The 18,509-nt window shown below is 35.4% G+C and overlaps 2 protein-coding genes across 2 annotated transcripts; one reads left to right on the top strand and one right to left on the bottom strand.

Annotated features, from left to right (window-relative positions):
* On the top strand, positions 1-16,866 carry LOC113672002 (intraflagellar transport protein 88 homolog). The gene is made up of 28 exons (XM_027188271.2): positions 1-201; positions 1,885-1,950; positions 2,534-2,566; positions 2,667-2,717; positions 3,416-3,476; positions 4,533-4,620; positions 5,381-5,471; positions 5,960-6,064; positions 6,221-6,323; positions 6,650-6,764; positions 7,065-7,174; positions 7,645-7,766; positions 8,471-8,541; positions 8,916-9,002; positions 9,442-9,541; positions 9,896-9,982; positions 10,216-10,285; positions 10,480-10,596; positions 10,930-11,038; positions 11,497-11,535; positions 11,982-12,093; positions 12,381-12,496; positions 12,735-12,787; positions 13,279-13,344; positions 13,990-14,096; positions 14,608-14,701; positions 15,189-15,314; positions 15,870-16,866. Exons 1-28 carry the CDS (start codon positions 115-117, stop codon positions 15,995-15,997), a joined length of 2,514 nt encoding a protein of 837 aa, XP_027044072.1. The 5' UTR covers positions 1-114; the 3' UTR covers positions 15,998-16,866.
* LOC113672005 (uncharacterized) lies at positions 16,856-18,489 on the bottom strand. Its single transcript, XM_027188274.2, has one exon. The coding sequence runs from the start codon at positions 18,479-18,481 to the stop codon at positions 17,450-17,452; it is 1,032 nt and encodes a 343-aa protein (XP_027044075.2). The 5' UTR covers positions 18,482-18,489; the 3' UTR covers positions 16,856-17,449.
* Positions 18,490-18,509: the final 20 nt, after the last annotated feature.

The raw sequence follows: 18,509 nt of genomic DNA, 5'->3' as shown, positions 1-18,509 counted from the left end.
ACGTTAATTATGACGCAAAGGTTGTCGGGGACGGCCATATTTGTTGATGGCAACTGCAAACATTCTGCACATTTAGGAAGAAATATTTTTTCTAAATATTAACAGTTTTACAAAATGCTGCAAGGAGTGCATCTCGTTGGTGAGGATGAAGACGACGTCTACGGTGGTTTTAACGATTACAATCCAGCCTTTGATACAGAGGTTAGTCGAAGTTGTTTTCATGTGAAGCGCCGTTCACCGAGAGAGATTGTACGAAGTGATCTGTGCTATGATTACGGAAAGTTTTGCGCGAAACTTTACAAATTCTGGATTTGAATACTGGTTAAGATAACTTAAATGCTCAAATAATTGAAGTGGTAAAAAGTCAGCCACCTCTTTTTTCTCCTTTTGCCTAACGTGGCAGCCAGTTAAACAAAACTGAGACAAGATCATGCACAAATAGGAATCTTTTACTGGTCCGGCTAGATTCTGACCCAGACTTTTTATCTTTGGTCTAAAACAAAGGTTTAAGCTTTCAACATATTCCCTTATCTCCCTTCTCTACCGAAAAGCTTAGGCTGCACAATTTGTACGTGAAAAAATTGTACTTTCAAATTGCATTGAGTGTTGCAGGTAATTTTTGCATTGTTTTGTTCAGGAAACTTAGGCCGCCCTCTCAGCCAGTCAGATGCAAAACTATCTCATCATGATTCCGTCAAACCTAATTAGATTTCGATTAAAATTTATCCAAGTCATTGAAGCTTGACTGTTCAGAAGGATTTTTCATTAGTCAAGAGATTTGTCATTTGAATAGCAATTGTTTTTTTCGGGTTGATTAAAATCTGTGTGTGGCCCTATCAACTAAGTGATCTTCCTCTGTTTTGGTCATAAGTACTACCAATGTGCCTGAAATAAGATTGCAAAGTGTTAAAGGCGTTGAGATATATTGCAAAGTTTACATTTTATGTCAAAAGTCCAACCTGTTGAAATGGAGGATTTCCACTTAGTTATGCTTTCAATAGAATGTTAGTGGTTAAAAAGGTGGTAATCCATGTCAGAAGTGACTTTGTTGTATTACAAATGATTGTACTTCATTATAAGTATATTTACCATGATGTTAACTACATCATGATAACTTTTAATGGCACATCATCAGTTTTCTAGATGTGCCCCTCTCCTCTCTGATTACTTGGAATCAAGACCCTTTTTTTCTTATAGATAAATTATTATCTCTATACTAATTATTGTACATACATATTAACATACTGGAAAGGAGGAAAATAGAAGAACAAAAAAGTTACAAAATGATTCACAGCAATCTTAAATACAGCGTAATTTTTTCTATAACTTGCAATCAGTACAAATGGATTAACCTCTTTCCTTAGCAGTGCATTTCTATTCATCAACATCATCAGCAATAATTAATCTATACTGTGTTTTTGTTGATGAGTAAGAATCTGTTTGATATCCTATTAAAAGACCTTGAAATTGATTGTTCTGTTAAGCACAGTCTCCATATCTAGCAGCCAAAATTGTGCTCTTTGAAGAATTACCAAGTGCATTAAGGCTCTTTTCTCAGAAATCAAGGCTGCTCAGCTCTTGAAAGCATGCAAATAAGCAAGGATGGATTGTGCAAAGACAAAATTCATTTCACTTTGGCACTTGTGCTCTGCTAGAGCACAGGCGTGCATGACAGGTCCATGTAAAAATGTTTGTACAGTATCTAAAAATTTAAGAGCACAGAGCAGTATTATGAATAGAGGATATATCAGTTGTCTTGAATTTCACCCTTATGCTAATAGAATTAATATGTAGAACTGTAACCTGCAGTTTGTGTCATAACTTAACCTTAATTTCTATTTTATTCCATTAAATCCTACCAAACATTTTCTTTTGGATTTTTAGAATCTTGAGGAAGATGAAGAATTTCAACAAGCCCTGAAAACAAGTCATGGACAGAGACCTGGTTTGGTGAGTATCACATTTTGTTGTTGCCTTTCATTTTGCACTTAAAAGAGTTTGGTATCGGAAAGTCAACCCCCATAATATAACCCCCATAACTTGAAGCATACAGTTTGTTATTTTTCTTCTAAAAAACAGCGTTTCCTTTTATAACTTTGTATTGTTCAAACTACTTAGTAAACTACAGAAATAGGAAAAGAGCTTAGGAGCATTTTTATTAAAATGAGAAAGGATGTTGTGTATGGGATTGGTTCACTTTAAAAACTGACTATGCATATATTTGATTATTTTGTAAATAAATGTGAGCTGATCCCAAATTGTAACAACCTGCTGTAATAGTTAATTAAAGATATACATGATGTGTTTGGTGTACTTACATATGATGTCAATATGAAATTATTTCAGACTAGTGCAATTTGTATTTTCTGCTTGTTGAGGATTATGGTAATGGACCTATGGACTGTGGAAAAGACAAATCAAACTACTTTTTTGCTGTCATTTTGACCTGCAATTTATTGTGAATGGCAGTGCAAATGTTGTGATCCTATATTTTACCTTGTTTAAGATTTGTATTTTCTTCTTCAAATTACAGAAAACTGGCATGAAAATATCCACATCAGCTGGGGTATGATACAACTTAAATTGCTATTTTCAAAACCATCCAAGAACTTAAAGTGTTCCTCAATTTCACTTATTGTTATCATTTCTCTTAAATATACATTTAGCGAGGGAAAGTGCCAGGATCTTCAATGGGACGACCAACAACTGGAATTGCAGTGAGTTTATGGTCTTCTCTTGCCTTCTTTTTTTTATGAGTTATTTTTGTTTTCTGCACATAAAAGTTAATTATTATTGTCAAGTTGCTTTTAACTGCTAATGCTTATCCCTGGTTTGTGTAGCACAGATTGAATAGGATTATGGTTAGTCCCTCTTAGATGGTATGTTAGTCTGTTAAAGATTCTCTCCAGTGCCCCCTCCCAAACATTTTGTCAGGTTTCCCTTGACAGTTTGTTGGTAATTGTTTATTTTTTCTGGCTCGAGAGAGGCACTGTGAGGGTGAAGTGTCTTGGCCATGACCCAGTCAAGACTTGAGCCCAGGCCTCCAGATCTAGAGTCCAGGGCACTAACCACTAGGCTAAGTTGTATCTCTCTTATATCTTAAGCATTTGTCAAACATTTTGGTTGAATTTTGAGTGCCAGATCTCTGAAATGTCAATGTTTGTATTTTTTTCATTGTTTTTGTACAGTCTATGTAGTAACAAAACAACCCAGATTGGGAGAAGAGATTGATGTATATAGTTTTAAAGCATTTAGTTCTGAAGTACATGTTTAACTACAATGTAAACAATGAACATTTCACCCTTGAGAAAAATGATATTATGAGAAGAACAATATCATGAGAATGTATACCAATAATTGAATTTGCAAAGAATAAAAAGGAATATTGTCTGATAGTGAAATACTTTCTATCTAGGATACAGGAATGGCTCGTCCTATGACTGCAGTGCGTGCAGTGGGTTACACATCATCAGAAAGTAAGTACTGAACTACAAGGTCTTGAGGCAGGCTGCATTCTTTGCAGTGAACACTGTATCACTGAGTACCAGCAATACTACTAAAGAACAGTTTGCTTCTACTTTATATACATATACACAATTGAACCTGTATTGAGCAGCACCATACTAAGCAGTCACCTTGTATTAAACATTTGGTCATCAAAATTCCAAATTTGTTTCCCCTTAATCACAGTAATTTTTACCTCTATTAATTGGTCACCTCTATTAATTGGTCACCTCTATGAGGCAGTCACAATCACCTTTGAGTGAGTCCCAACAGCCAGTTTGTATTTTCTTTCACCTGTTTTGAGCAGTCACTTAATGCAGAACTACTTGAATAGAACTAAGTAAAATTTAATCCATATTTCTCTCCTGAAATCAATGTCTGGTATTTTTGAGCAAGTTTTTGTACAATAAATGGTCAATTATGGTATAAAATGGTGTTTTTTTATTGTTTTTCATATTACCCCATATTCTCTAGAACATGTATTAAGCAATCACCTACCGTTCTCTGTGGGTGACCACTCAATACAGGTTTGACTGTAAATTTTGTTGTCAAGAACAGTTAAGGGTAAAATTCATTGCCTAAATATATTTAGTAATCTGTGAACTTTTTCATGTTTGTATTGGAATGAGTAGTAATTGTTGATGTTATTTTAACATTGCAACTGCTGTCAGGGGACTTTAGTTACTTTATTTTTTGATTGAATTCTAGGATTTGTATACTAAATACCTTGTTGCCAAGCTGGAGTTGTGATAGTTAATTCAGTAGAATTATAGTGCACATTTTTGTTTTCAAGGTGTAGTTAGTTCAGTGTTAATGGTGAGATGTGTGGCTGTCTTAGATAATGGATGTTAACAGTCATAAATAAACTTATTTGCACCTTGTTAACCAGATTAAGTTTGGATCGAGTGTCAGTGTAAAATATGGTATATACTAATGAATTGTACTTCGAAAAGATGAAAGATGGTAAAATGCATTACAGTAACCCTTAACAATTTATTGACCATGTATTTACATGTACTGCCTTACAGAAACATCCATGACTGGGGGTGCCCAGTTTGACCCTTTCAACCAAGCACGTTTACCTGCCCCTCCCCTTGAAGGAAAGGCAGAGGAAAGGTTGGTTGTTGATTCTATGTAAAATACGTGCGTAGTATTTAAGTTCATAATTCTAACTCATCAATTAGGGGCAACCTTGGTAGGTGCCTCAGATGATGATGGACCCAGGGGCATACAAGCTTAGTGTTGCATCAACATATAACTATCACACTGAATAAAGGAAATTTGGCTGAAATTGAAAATGTATATTTGCCAGTGAAGGAAGCGAAGGGGAGAGAATTTTTCATAAAGATGCGAAACAACACAGGGAAATCTTTGCACTATTAGTGTTGTAAGGCCTTGTACAGGGTTTTCTTTAGAAAGCTAAATTTGAGATGACAGTTTCACTCTACAGGAGGGTTAGACCCTCCTATTTCATAGAGGCAAGGTGATCTTATGTGCCACTTATTCTGCCATGGTAGTGTTCATAGTTTAAAACATAAGTGAAACTCTTGCTGGAGACCTTTTTACTTTCTGAGCTCCTAAATATAGATACAGTTAATCTTTCATAGTGTTGTTCTGCACTGCATCAAGTTAGTAGCAATACTTCAAACCACCATTACATTGAGTTTAAATTGCCTCATGTTGGTTTCATTTTACAGTTATATTAAATCCTTTGAAATGTAGTTCTTAGTGTGAAATCTGATTGTTACTGATTACTACACTCTACTATCTCTGTTATGTACCATTTTCCAAAAGAATTCCAGTACATTGATTATTAGTTTGAAAATTTTGTCATAAAGAGCAAATAATGACACGAGACTTGCTTTATGATCAACAGTCCGGAAGAGAAAATTAAGCAAATGGAAAAGAAAGTAAATGAACTGGTTGAAGAGAGCTGCTTTGCTAATGATAGAGGAGAATATCCTCTGGTAAGTCAAATGCATTTTTCAAGATACTTGTATATGTTCTCAACACTTTGAATTGAAATATTCAGAAATTATTTTCTATATCTTCTACTCTGCTCCTTTATCCAAGTATGTCGTGTAAGAAAACACTAAAAAAAAAGGCTTAGATTAGAGTAAACTCCATCTAGGAATAGATGAAGTACAAAATTTTTGTGCTCACAGTTTCAGTGACCTTCGGGATAAGGTACTGTAAGCCTGAATACAATGTACAGTTCTGATTTATGGGCCAGTCCCAATGTTTTTGTATCATTTAGCAATTCACATGTAGGAGGCAAGGCACCTTTGAATAGAAGATCTAATACAGCTTCCTACCTTTCCAGAAAAAAAAAAATGGCTTTTGAACCCTTCAGGACACTGCACGTGTCTGGACAAAACTTGAGACAAATGTTTTCTGAACTGTGGGTATGGTTAATAGTAGTTGATGGTATTATTCTTAATTTTTCTCTAAAAAGGCCCTTGAGAAAGCCAAAGAGGCGGGCAGGAAAGAACGTGCCTTATGTCGTCAGAGGGAACAGTCATCCCTTGGAGAACAGGTCAATCTGGATATGACTTACTCGGTGAGCACCTTGTTGTAATTTCATTTGGATTAATTTTCCCTTCATGGAGAAAGGTGAGGAAATTTATAATTTCTACTCCCTACAGTTAACAGTGACTTGCTCTGTTATAATTATTTGGTATATTTATCCCTGTATCATTTATATGTTGTCATTTAGGTGTTGTTCAACTTGGCCAATCAGTATCATGCCAACAAACTGTATGCAGAGGCGCTGAACACTTACCAGGTTATCGTCAAAAACAAGATGTTTAGCAATGCAGGTAAACTTCATTTTGCACATATGTTGAGGCTCACTCTTTCCTGTTCAAATTTTTCAGTGTGGTTGATTATTATTAATCTTTGTTTCAGATTACAATAAATTTGAACCAGACAAGTAATGTTATCATAATGGTGTACCCATATGATGTATGCCTCCTTTTGTATATGTAATGTTTAGGCCTAGAAGTTGAGGAAAATGGTTTCCAGTGTACTTTAATTGTATGAATAACTTTGCCTAATTATGGGTATTTATTTTGTTATCCTGCACTGAGAAAATATCATTAGTATTGTTGCTAGTTTGATTTCATGAAAAACATTTTTCCTTTAGGACGGTTAAGAGTGAATATGGGTAATATCTACTGTGAACAAAAGAAATATCCCCAGGCAGTGAAACAGTATAGAATGGCCTTGGATCAGGTGCCCAACACACACAAGGACATGAGGTATGTGAAGGGTACAAGATCAGAAAACGATATATATTAGGGGTCAGGTAAATTTGCAGGCAATTTTGCTGTTGATTGTGACTTGAAGAATCAAAGGATGAAATTGATAATGCAGCAGTCATGTTTCAATATTTGAATCAACATCAAATGAATGTGACTCAAAGGCAGTAACATAGACAAATTACATGAGGTATTACATTTTACATTCTATAGTTTAGTTAAGAATTTCTAATTTTTTTAAGCAAAACCACAGGAAAAGAACAAGTGTCTTAAATTTTATTAAATATAATTCTTTCTTAGGATAAAGATCATGCAAAACATTGGCGTGGCATTTGTCAAGATTGGACAGTTTTCAGATGCTGTTACTTCTTTTGAGCACATTATGGGTGAGAAAGCAAGTTTCCAAACAGGTATGATTGGCTAAAATACCTTAAGTCAACACTAATCATGAACCAACTCTTAAAATCTTTGCATTCAACTCGTCGTGATAAGTTGACTCAATCTCTTCACTCAAAGCCGTCTGCAATATTGTCTTAATGAAAGAATCATTAGCATTAGTGGCTTTTGTTTTAAGAGGCACATACATTAAATTGTTTCCTCAAAACCTCAAGAAGTACTTTGAGCATCTCAATCCTCAATTCTCCATACTCGAGCCTCGAGCCTCCATTCTTGATCCTTGATTCTTGATAGTTTCAAGTATCGAGAATTGAGTTTGGAGTCAAGACTGTCCACTTACTTTTGAGCAGTATTGTAGAGCCAAAGAAGTAGTGCTTGATAAATAACATTTTTTAGTTATTATTTCATAAGATTGAGATAAGGAATAATCAAACTTGCAATTATTAACATGGTTATCTTTAATCTGTAATATCTATGCATTCAGGATTCAACTTGCTTTTGTGCTACTATGCATTGGGAGACAAAGAAAAAATGAAGAAGACTTTTCAAAAATTGCTAACAGTTAGCCTTGGGTTTGATGACGAGGACAAGTACACTTTGACAGGGGTAAGGAAAACTTAAGTTCACATAATTTTGTAACAATTATTATTTGTGACTTCCTTTTTCAGTCTTACAAAGCTAGAAGAATTTATAAGATAAATTTTGCTTGTCTGGTGGGAGGAGTGCTTTATGAGCACTAGTTAACATTGTCCAAATCAAAACCTTCTTAGTTGAAAGGATGGATGAAAGTGTTTCACCTTGACTGGGTAGTGATTTTTTAGTTGTTTGCTTCTCCTTCTGCAATCTTACCAACAGTTGGATGTAAAGGGTTTACAAAATAACCAGCCCTGCTGCTAACAAATGAATAAAGCGGGTAAGTTTCTAAAGAAACTGTGGTGCAGCATCAGTGGGAAAGTCTAACAGGGTAATTTGGTATATTATTAAATGAGTCCATAACATAAGTTTGCCACTGTAAAGAGAATCAAAACTTATACATAGCTTTGAAACTCTTTACCATTGCCAATTTATGTTATCAACTCAGTTGATAATACTAAATTACCCCTGCTGCTCATAAGACTGGGATCAGTGACACTTTGCTGGTAAGCTCCTAATTTAATGCATTATGCGTTTCCTGTGTACAGTTGTATCTCCACACAGGACCCTGATCCTAGAAGTATGCAGGGCACTTGACACATGATCATAGTTTCTGCATGTGTGCCAATTTGAAATATTTAGAAGTTTAACATGATTTTTTTGTTTCAATCTTCAAGGATGATCCTCAGCAAGCATTGATTTTGGAAGTAATAAGAAATGACAGGCTGCGACAAATTGAACGTCAAAAGTATGCTTGACATTGGTTAAATCTCTTTTAACTGTTTATATCTTGTAGCTGTGGACAATAAGGGAGAGGTTTAAGGGTGTAGGATGAACTTTGTATTAACTGACAGTTTTGTTTGGGACATAATTTGACTCTCAATTATAAGTGTGGGCAATTGACATGCCAAATGCATTGAGTTATCCCTGGGACTTTTATTTTTTGGTAGAAAATTTGTTTTATTTGGTAGAAAAAGTAATAAGCAGACAAAGATCTTATCTTGAAAAATTGTTTAAATTGTGGTGGTCTAGATTGAAGTTAATAAATTGCAAGCTTTTCATTCCCACGCTGTTGTCAATTAATTAATAAATTTTTAAAAATAATTTGTTATTTCTTTTTAGGAAATCCCAAGCAGATAAATGCATTATGAGTGCTGCTAAACTCATATCTCCTGCAATAGAGAGTAGTTTTGCTGCAGGATTTGACTGGTAATGTAGCCAAGAATGGTTCTGTAATAATTTCAGATTCTACTGAAATGACATAGTTGATCCAGTTAAACTACACAGTGTACTTGAGCTCATGTTTTATTATGTTTTTTTTACTTATTAACAAGCCAAGTTAAAAAAGTCAACTTACTCTACTCTGAAACTGAGAAAATTGTGAAATGTTTGAGGTGTTATGCTGTTCCATGGAAAGAGCCAATCAGTCATGAGAAAGCTAAACCCTAAACAGCAACAGTATTTAGTTTGTGGTTCAAAGGGTTGCTCACTTGTTGTGACCTTAGTTATGTTTGGTCAGCACACAAATGGCGACATAAGAATCAAATCTAAGTGTTCAGAGTGTACTGAGTATCACAGCAATTGAAAAAATTGTATAGAAAGCATAGTGAAAATTGAGTTGATTAATTGCTTGCTATTGGCTTTGCAGGTGTATTGAATGTGTAAAGGCATCTCCTTACTTGGATTTAGCCAATGAATTAGAAATCACCAAGGCAATCACTTACTTGAAAGAGAAGGATCTTGCTAAGGTGTGGTTTGGTGGTTAATATAAACTTAACTGTAACTCGGCTTTATGACTACTCTACAGGTACTAATAGAAATAAAATGTTTACCAAATTGACTTTGTTCACAAATCAAGTTTTTTTCTGTAAGGGTCACAATGAGTTTACTGATCGCCCTATAATATGTCAAATTCTCCAGTAGTCAGTTTTGAATTGATGTGCTAAATAAGCACGTTTAAAACTAAGAATGGTACTCTCATTTTAACTTATGCTTCATATTTTGCATTGATTGGCCATTCGATAAGTTTAACTGCTAAATGTAGTTCTTGTTGTATTCTGTATCATCTTTTTGTACCTCATTCACTAAATTTCTCTATAAAGGCCATCGAAACTCTCAAAGGATTTGAGAAAAAAGACTCCAAAGTACAATCCACTGCTGCCACTAACTTGTCCTTCCTATACTTTCTGGTAAGTTTCAAGTAAAATATGATGGATTATGTTTCTATACTCATCTGTAAAGAAGCATCATAAATCTAATTCTGTCTCTGCTTTGGTAATTATGGTTGTACATTTATACCAGGGTTGAAATACACCATATTCTCTATTGAACCTGGAATGTGGTTGGATAGTCTCAATGTGTACAGAAATATTTAGAAGCAAAGAAGCAGTCAAATGTGTGATGGTACATATTTCTTATTTAGGAAAATGAAGTGTCACAGGCTGACAAGTATGCAGAACTTGCCATAACAGCGGATCGATATAACCCTGCTGGTAGGTTGGCACCCACACATCATAAAGAGTTTGTATGTGTAATGTGAAGCAATGTAGGAGATGCTGAAAATTGAGTTATAGTTAAATTTGTCAATACAGTAAGGGCACTGTAACTCTATTTACATAGAAGTTAAGAGTACTGGGATTCACATGTGGATAACTTATTAACTGTTCATTTCTGTATTTTCTTTCAGCATTGGTTAACAAAGGGAACTGTTTGTTTGCCAATGGGGAATATGAGAAAGCACGAGAATATTACCAGGAGGCTTACAATGTAGAGGCTTCTTGTACTGAAGCTCTGTTTAATTTAGGTGTGTCTTGAATGATTCATTGGTAAATTAATGAGTCAGTTGGTTAACCAGTTAAGCAGGCAGGTGGTCACTCGGTTAATCTGTTAGACAGACGGACGGACATACTGACAGACAGACAGACTGTCAGTTAGTCACTTAACTGGTGATCAGAGGCAATCCATCTGTCTGATGGCCTAATTAACCACATTCCTGCACCTACTCTTGAACACCAAACAAATCAAATTTGTTATTCATAAATACAACAAATCTCAATTATGGGCATTTTGAAGGAGAACTCTGAGAACTATTTTCTCATTTGATGTTAAATATTTTTTTTCCCTGCTAAATGAACAGGTCTTGCAGAGAAAAAGTTGAACAGACTGGGTGTTGCTCTGGACTGTTTTTACAAGCTGCAGGCCATACTTAAAAATCATCCTCAAGTTCTTTATCAAATTGCAAGCATGTATCCTTTCTTAATCAATAATCAAATGAAATGTGACAAATATTCTATTTTTTATGCTACGAATTGTATCTTGTATGCTCACTTTTTAATTGGCTTCATGTTGTATTACAGAGGTGACAATAACTCACTTGATAACATGCTTATACACTTCTGTATTCCATTTAGGGAAAGAAAGTTTCCTTGTTAATGATATTATGGAAGATTTTTCCAACTTGATTTTGATGTAATAAGAAACTTTAAACACAGTAGTGCACAAGTTTGTTGCCAAAAGCAAAAGAGTAAAAAGACCAAGCACTCTATGGAAAAATACTTATTTAAAGGTGATGAAAGTGTGGTAGAAAGGACAAACTATAAAACTGGTGTATCCATGGATCATTTAAACTTGTTTATATTTCTGTTTCATATCTCATAAACAAATTAATAACATCATTACTCTGATTTCCTTGACATTGGCTCAGACATGAAATGTTAGAAGACAAATCTCAAGCCATTGAGTGGTGAGTCCAAGTGGCATGTGCAGAATGTTTATCTTATTGCTACTACTAAAATTCATGGGTGCTTCATTGTGCAAAAATATAAGAATCATAGTTTGCAGGTTCCTATTTTATATTGTACTATTTCATGTTTTGGCAGAAAATTTTGGTAGTAGAGCTTTGATGTTGAAATCTACCATTCACAATAGCTAACTGTCACATGCAGTAGTTGCTTGGTTGTCAGAAATTAAACAAGATGGGGGACTGTGATTTTGTGAAATATAATGTTAAGTCCAGAAAAATAAGCTATATTCATAAGGTGAAGGCATTTAAAATTTCAGGGGAATGTAAATGATACAGCAGTAATAATTGTACTATTTATAACAACTAGGAAGAGTGGTGGTTCTTTGTGTGGTGATGCTCACTTCTCACAACAAACATTAAATACCGGTATTTCTCTTTTATTAAAGGTACATGCAGCTTGTCTCTGTTGTACCTACTGACCCATCAGTCCTGTCCAAGCTAGGTGAACTGTATGACAGTGAACAAGACAAGTCACAAGCATTCCAATATCACTTTGAGGTTGGAATTTTGAAAATGAAATTTACCTTCACTTACCTTTTGGTGGAGACATTACTTCAGTTTTTCCGTCCTCTCTGTTTTCCTCCTCCATATTTTCTTCTGGCTGGTTTTCTGTCTTGACCATATGAAAGACTTCTGCAAAAAATGCATGTCTCATTTTCATCAATTTCACTCAGCTTCCACATCCCTTAAAAAGAACAAGACTGTGATGATTTCCTTTTTTTATCAATTCAACATTTGAATGTAAAGCCAATTTAAAACTGATCTTAAAATGTTCTTTTTCTTAGTCATACAGATATTTCCCATCAAATATTGATATTATTTCATGGCTTGGAGCTTACTACATAGACTCTCAGTTTTGTGAAAAGGCAATACATTACTTTGAAAAAGCAGCAGTCATACAGTAAGTTGGTTCTGTTCTGTGCTCAGTATGCATAATAACAAAAGTGACATTGAAACCAGGAGCTCTACCTTCTCATGAAGACTTGCTTAGTGTTGAGACAATCCATCCAGTGAAAGCTTTCTGTAATTTTAAATGACAACTGGGCTTGGTGAGACATAACTGTTAACCATTAGCCATTATTGACAAAATAAACATCCTTTTTATGTAATTTTAAAACAATGTCAAACATCATCTTCAGGCCAAATGAAGTCAAGTGGCAGCTTATGATAGCAAGTTGTTATAGAAGAAGTGGTAGGTAGTTGAAATTTGAAAATGCTGTCTTTGTTTAAATGAATCAATTTTTTGTTTTTATGCTGTATATGGCTACAGGGTAGTGGAGCTGTGGGATCTGTGGCATATGAAATGCATTCCCTTAATGTAAGCTCACCCTAAGGCATATTTTCTTGGAAAACATGCTGCAAGATGCCAGAGAAGCTCCCACTGCTTCCACGTATTATGCTGACACACTTTGTATAATTTTCCTGCACAAAGCACCTTGGAATATATAACTGTCTGATATGGAGTAAAAAAACAGTTAGGAATTTTTATCAAATCTGGTGATCCGGTACTGCATTATGCTTACGTTTATTTGCAAGTTACTCTGTTATAGAATTTTGTATCCTACTCTACATTTTCATGAGGACATACAGGTTTTCCAAATCCAGTATGCTTTCATTTTTTGTACAAAGTCCTTCTTTTTACCACGACATATAAGCAAAGAAACTGTACTTTTATTGTTACAGGTAATTATCAACAGGCTTTGGAAACATACAAAACCATACATAAAAGGTTTCCAGAAAATGTGGAATGTAAGTACTTTTTACCAAAACTACATGGGTTAAAAAACACAACAGACTGTGCTCCAGTAGAACTTGAGTGTCACAGGTCACTAACTTTTGTCCTGGGGTGATTCATATAACTTTTCTTCTGTGAAAATTCTTGAAGCCACACACTTAAGACTCTTGAGACCAGAGCCATAAGGTACTCGGTCATTTCTCTGGGAGTGTGGTGTTTTATAACAAATTTATTTCCCTATTTTATGTGAAGATGTTACTTTCCATTTAGATGAATTAGTTTCAAAGTGGTTACTCCCAAACTCCTTGCTTACCTGAAGAATCTAAAAAAAAAACATGTTTAAATTTAAAATGAGTGAAAAGACAATCTTCTCTCAGAAGAGATACTACACAAATGGTTCACTTTTGATGGTCTCCTTGAGAGTATTAAATGAGTAGAATTCAGACTATTGAATTATCACAATTTTTGTCCCAACTGATGTGTTATAGGACAGCCTTCTATAAGATTTGAAGTTTGTTCTTTGATTTCTTTCCTGGGAATTTATTGTTCTGGACACTAAGGATTACTGTGCTGTCATTGATGCGGTTGGACCAAAACCCAAGTCTTCTCAGTAACAGTGCTCTAGCAGCATACTTTGTTAATGCCTGTTTATTTTAAAGGTCTTAAATTCTTGGTGAGAATTTGCACAGATCTTGGTTTAAAGGATGTTCAAGACTATGCTCAAAAACTGAAGAAAGCAGAAAAAGCCAGAGAGATGAAGCAACAGGTAACCAAGAAATTTTGATTGACTCTTCATCTGCTTTTAGTCTAGCTCTCTGATCAATACTACCATGTCACGATAATCTTTTTATTTTGTCAAAAAGTTTCTATAATGCTATTCACAATAAGAATTATGGTCAAAAAATGAGCCAAACTCTTTGATCAGTCATCAGTGCTGAACTTGTTTATTTGTCCAATGAATGGTCTTCCTGCTACTGCTACCACTATTGTCATGTTGTTTAATGAAAGATTTAAGTTATGACTGATACCTGCACCTGAAACTTCTTGACCCTCAGAAACAAATGTGCAGACAATACTTAAACTTATTTTAGAAAAAAGTATGACTTATAGGTTCTAGAAATTTGACAAATGACATCAGTTCTGTTAGAACCGTCCTCTGGGAAAAAAGCATTTCTTTCTGCACTCCTCTATGTGATTCTAAGAACCCCAGAAGGAGAGACAGAGGATGTTTGTGGAGAGGAAGATAACTCAGACATTACACTATCCTCTTTCTGCAGCGTTCCAACAGTGGATCTAGAAAAGGAAGTGGGCGAGCTGGAAGTGCAAACATGCCTGGTTCTGGTGGTTCACGCAATAACAGTGCAGGGAGTGGTAAGTGCAATTTTGAACATCACATGTTTACAGTGCAAACATCTAAAGTGGGCAGGTTGTATATCAAATTATACCCAGTAACTAACCTATCAGACTGCATAACATAGAGATAGTCACACAACAATTAGGTTAAGGGAGAGAGAGCCTCTTGTGCAGTCCCTCCTTTCAATCTTCATCAAGAAAGAAGCTAGCTTGTTTGGGATCCCTTACAAGAAACAGCATAGGGAAAATACCTAAAACAGCAAAGAGGAAATTCACCTAAACCCTGAATTTACGTAGATATTTTCTAAAAATCTCCCTTTCTGCTTTAATTTATGTGCTTGTAAACTTGTGAAGAAAATTGTATGTTTTGTCAATAACATTCAACAGACACTTTTGTCTATTCCCACCACCCTTTTGTTGTATAATGCATAGAACTTGTGGGGAGAAAATGCATGTCAATTGTATCAGAGAGTTAAAGGCTTTATCTTATTGGTACTTTATGTAGAGTCAGGAAGAGTAGACAGTGGAGGATCGGACAGGAGGAGAAGTGCCAACCGCTCTGCTGGACGAACAAAACCATTCATTCCAGATAATGATGACTCATTTAGTTTTAGTGGATCAAAAGAAGTTGGTGAGTTGGTAGACAATTATTCCTTGGGTCAGGTTTTTAATACCACAGTTTTTAAGCATAAATTTAGTTTAGTTGGTAGCTTTGGAGACACTCCATTTATTTGTATGACTAAAAAACATATTACTTTCTTCAGTCACTATTTCGAGGCTAGGCACACACTGTAAATATCCACAATTGTTCACCTCTACTTTAGTGAATAATTTTATCTAGTTGACTCAGACTCCTTGGTCATAGTCTAAAATAGGTGAACTGATGATTTGATCAGACAATTTTATCAGGAAGATGGTCCTACATTGGTGTAACAAAACTTCTTAGCTTATTTACTGAGAGCACCTAACAGATTGAAGAGAGAATTACCAATCAGACATCTAGAGTTAAAGGCCTAACCCAGGTAGTGCATGTAGGTGAAACTCTTTGGGAAATGTTTGGTACTCTTCCTTGCATTATGCACTGATTTAAAGGAATGCTTGGTAGTAGGTTATGAAGTTTTGAGTTACCTAGTTCACAAAGTATCTTCTTTCCAATAATTAACTGTTTAAACATCCTGTTTTGTAGATGCCACTTATGCAGATCCTCTTGGAGAAGCTCCAGCAAGGCCAAAGACTGCTGGCAGGCAAAGGCCACAGCAAGTTGAGGATGAATTTGGTGATGAAGAGATTGGAGATGACCTTCTTCCTGACTAGAAAAAGGAGCCTTGATTTAACAGCCATGACTGCCCTAGAAATATAATCTTCCCACACCTGATGAAAGTTCTAGTTCAACTCTAGTTTAACAATTGGTCATGACATCAAGTCAGCATACATAGAGACAATGCCTTAGCATGAAAGCAAATGAGCAGCCCATTCAAGTGATTCCTTGTCAGCCCAGCTAAAGAAATTCTCTATTAAAAATGTGTTCTTCATGCATATACCAGAGGTTTCAAGAAGCCTTTCTCAATTGCCAAAAATTCTCACTTTCACATTGAAGCCAGGTGCACAAAATTATTTTTTTTGTTAATGCAGGTTTTCAGTTTACATCAAATGCTTTGCCCTTACCTCATTATAAAACACAGGCTTGTGTATCTAAGAAATGACCCGTTTTAATCAGATTTTCAGGGAAAAGGTTTCATCCTATACACAGGCTTAAGCCAGGAAAGGTTTATAATGTTCACCATCTGACTTTAACCCTTTAGCCCCTAAGAGTGACTAGCATCTTATTTCTCCTAAGTAATCACCCCTGAACCAAACATGAAAGTAATGAGAGTAGAAGAGATGATCACCAACTAGAGCAGCTCTTGACTGCTATACAAATTTTCCTTGTCAGCCCCTTTGGAAATGTATGGAGAACAGTATGGAGAATATGTATACTGATGTAAGGGGATAAAGGGGTTATCTTTTCCACTTGGCATTTTTAAAGGGCTGGAAGGTTGACATGATTTACTTACATAAACAAGTCATAAGGGAGAGCACTGTACAGAACTGTTCAAAATAGTACTCAAGTACCCTTTAAATTATTTGTAAAATACTATTGTAATTAAAAAAAAAGGAGAGAGTAAACATCTCTTCACAAGAAACTATATTTTATTTGTTGTTGAATTTGTAATTTAGACTCAAAAAAAGAAAGAGGGAAGAGAGCCAGCTCAAGCCTAGATTCCTCACACCTTATGAAAAATCTGAACTTTCTTTCTTTATAAGTCATAATTTAACAGAACTGAAAAAGGTAAAGACCTTTTGAATGTTAATGGCTCATTATGGATGTAAGGATACTTGTCACTGCATCACATTTTTCTCCTTTCCTTTTTCTTACTTTGAAGGAAGACCTCGCGAGCACTGCACAAATTTGGTTCTTAGTTTTATAAGTGAAGATAAGTTTCTTGGACATGTAATACTTCTTCAAGTAGACAGCTCTAATCCAGAGAATGAACCACAAGTCTTAGTACAAAGGACAATGGCTTTCCTTGTTTATCATCCTTTGAGGAGACCCTCAGGTTAGACTTGCCCTGAGCTCGTCCTTGTTCTCATGTACACCCTTTGGTACTGAATCATAGTCGTGAAAATTTCAAATGTTATGCCTTGAAAGGTCAAGTTCACTTATCTACTATTCTTTAAATTGCTTGTTATTGCTGTGTTGGTCTCAAAAATATTTCATCATAACCACTAGAATCCTGGTCTGTGCTTTTTCTTTCCTTTGCCAGATTTTTTTCCTTTCTTGGCTTCAATCCTTTCTTTAATGTTTTTTCGTCTTTGTTTTTGTTTTTCCTCTGCCATTTTCTTTTGATAACCAATCCGTTCTTCCCACTGCTTTTTACTTTTTGTTTTCGCCTTATCTCTTTTTTTCATCGCCTTCTTTAAAAGTTTAGGGTCATCGTGTTGTTTTATACCCTCAGCTTTTTCAATCGCCTGACTCCAAGAAAGTTTATCCATTAATTCTTTAGCTTTCGACAAATCCTCTTTTCTCAAAGATTCCAGCTTTTTCTTTCGAGCTTCAGCTTTAGCGAGCAGTTTTTCGTAATTTTTCTTTTTCATCCCAGGTCTTGGTTCTTTCTTAGCTTCCAAGAAATCAAATTTACTAAAAACAACATCTCCACTTTCGTTTAATATTTTCTGGCTTGGTAAAGAATCGTTTTTTCTACTTGCTTTCGATTCCTTAAAGGAAGCAGCCAATTTCTGCTTATTTTTGTCTTTTACTTCTTTCTTCGATTTCTTCGCACGTGGTTGTTGTAAGCCATCTGGCCTCCCACTTCCTGCGTTACGTTTTCTTTGCAAGCCTTCTATTCTCGCATGCAGGCGAGATCTTAGGTCCTCCAGACTTTTGCTTTCCACCCTTTCGACACTAAAGTTAGGACTCTCTATTTTTTCTTCATCGTTTAGATCAATTTGATTTCCGGTGGAAGCATTTCCCTCTGCCTCTTTTTGTATTTCTTGAATTGTTTTATGCTGGTTCGGATCGAGTCTTGCACGTTTGGCTTTCCTTGATGCCTCTTTAATAGTCTGTTTAGGTGCTTTCCTCGAACGATTTTTATAAAACTTGTTTGCTTTCTCTTCTTCATCAATAGGTAGGTAATATTTCACTGGTATCAACTCGATCAGGGAATTGAAATAAGCGGAATGGCTCGCTAACCGCTTTTCCAACTCAAGTCTCTCAACGTCCGCCATCTTACTTCCCACATGTGTATCAGAGCCTCGCATCGATGACACTTTCCGATAGGCCATTGAT

Source organism: Pocillopora damicornis, chromosome 8 (genome assembly GCF_964200805.1).
Source record: "Pocillopora damicornis chromosome 8, jaPocDami1.2, whole genome shotgun sequence".
Lineage (NCBI taxonomy): Eukaryota > Metazoa > Cnidaria > Anthozoa > Scleractinia > Pocilloporidae > Pocillopora > Pocillopora damicornis.
Note: the sequence above shows the minus strand (reverse complement) of the source record. Positions and strands in the feature narration are given on the sequence as shown.

What these genes read in the sequence shown, in the direction of transcription:
- LOC113672005 (XM_027188274.2), bottom strand. Translation starts at nt 18,481, where the DNA reads ATGCGAGGCTCTGATACACATGTGGGAAGTAAGATGGCGGACGTTGAG.
- LOC113672002 (XM_027188271.2), top strand. Translation starts at nt 115, where the DNA reads ATGCTGCAAGGAGTGCATCTCGTTGGTGAGGATGAAGACGACGTCTAC. An exon ending in GAAGGAAAGGCAGAGGAAAG is followed by an intron (nt 4,621 to 5,380) that starts GTTGGTTGTTGA and finishes TATGATCAACAG; the next exon opens with TCCGGAAGAGAAAATTAAGC. An exon ending in AAGTTGTTATAGAAGAAGTG is followed by an intron (nt 12,788 to 13,278) that starts GTAGGTAGTTGA and finishes TTATTGTTACAG; the next exon opens with GTAATTATCAACAGGCTTTG.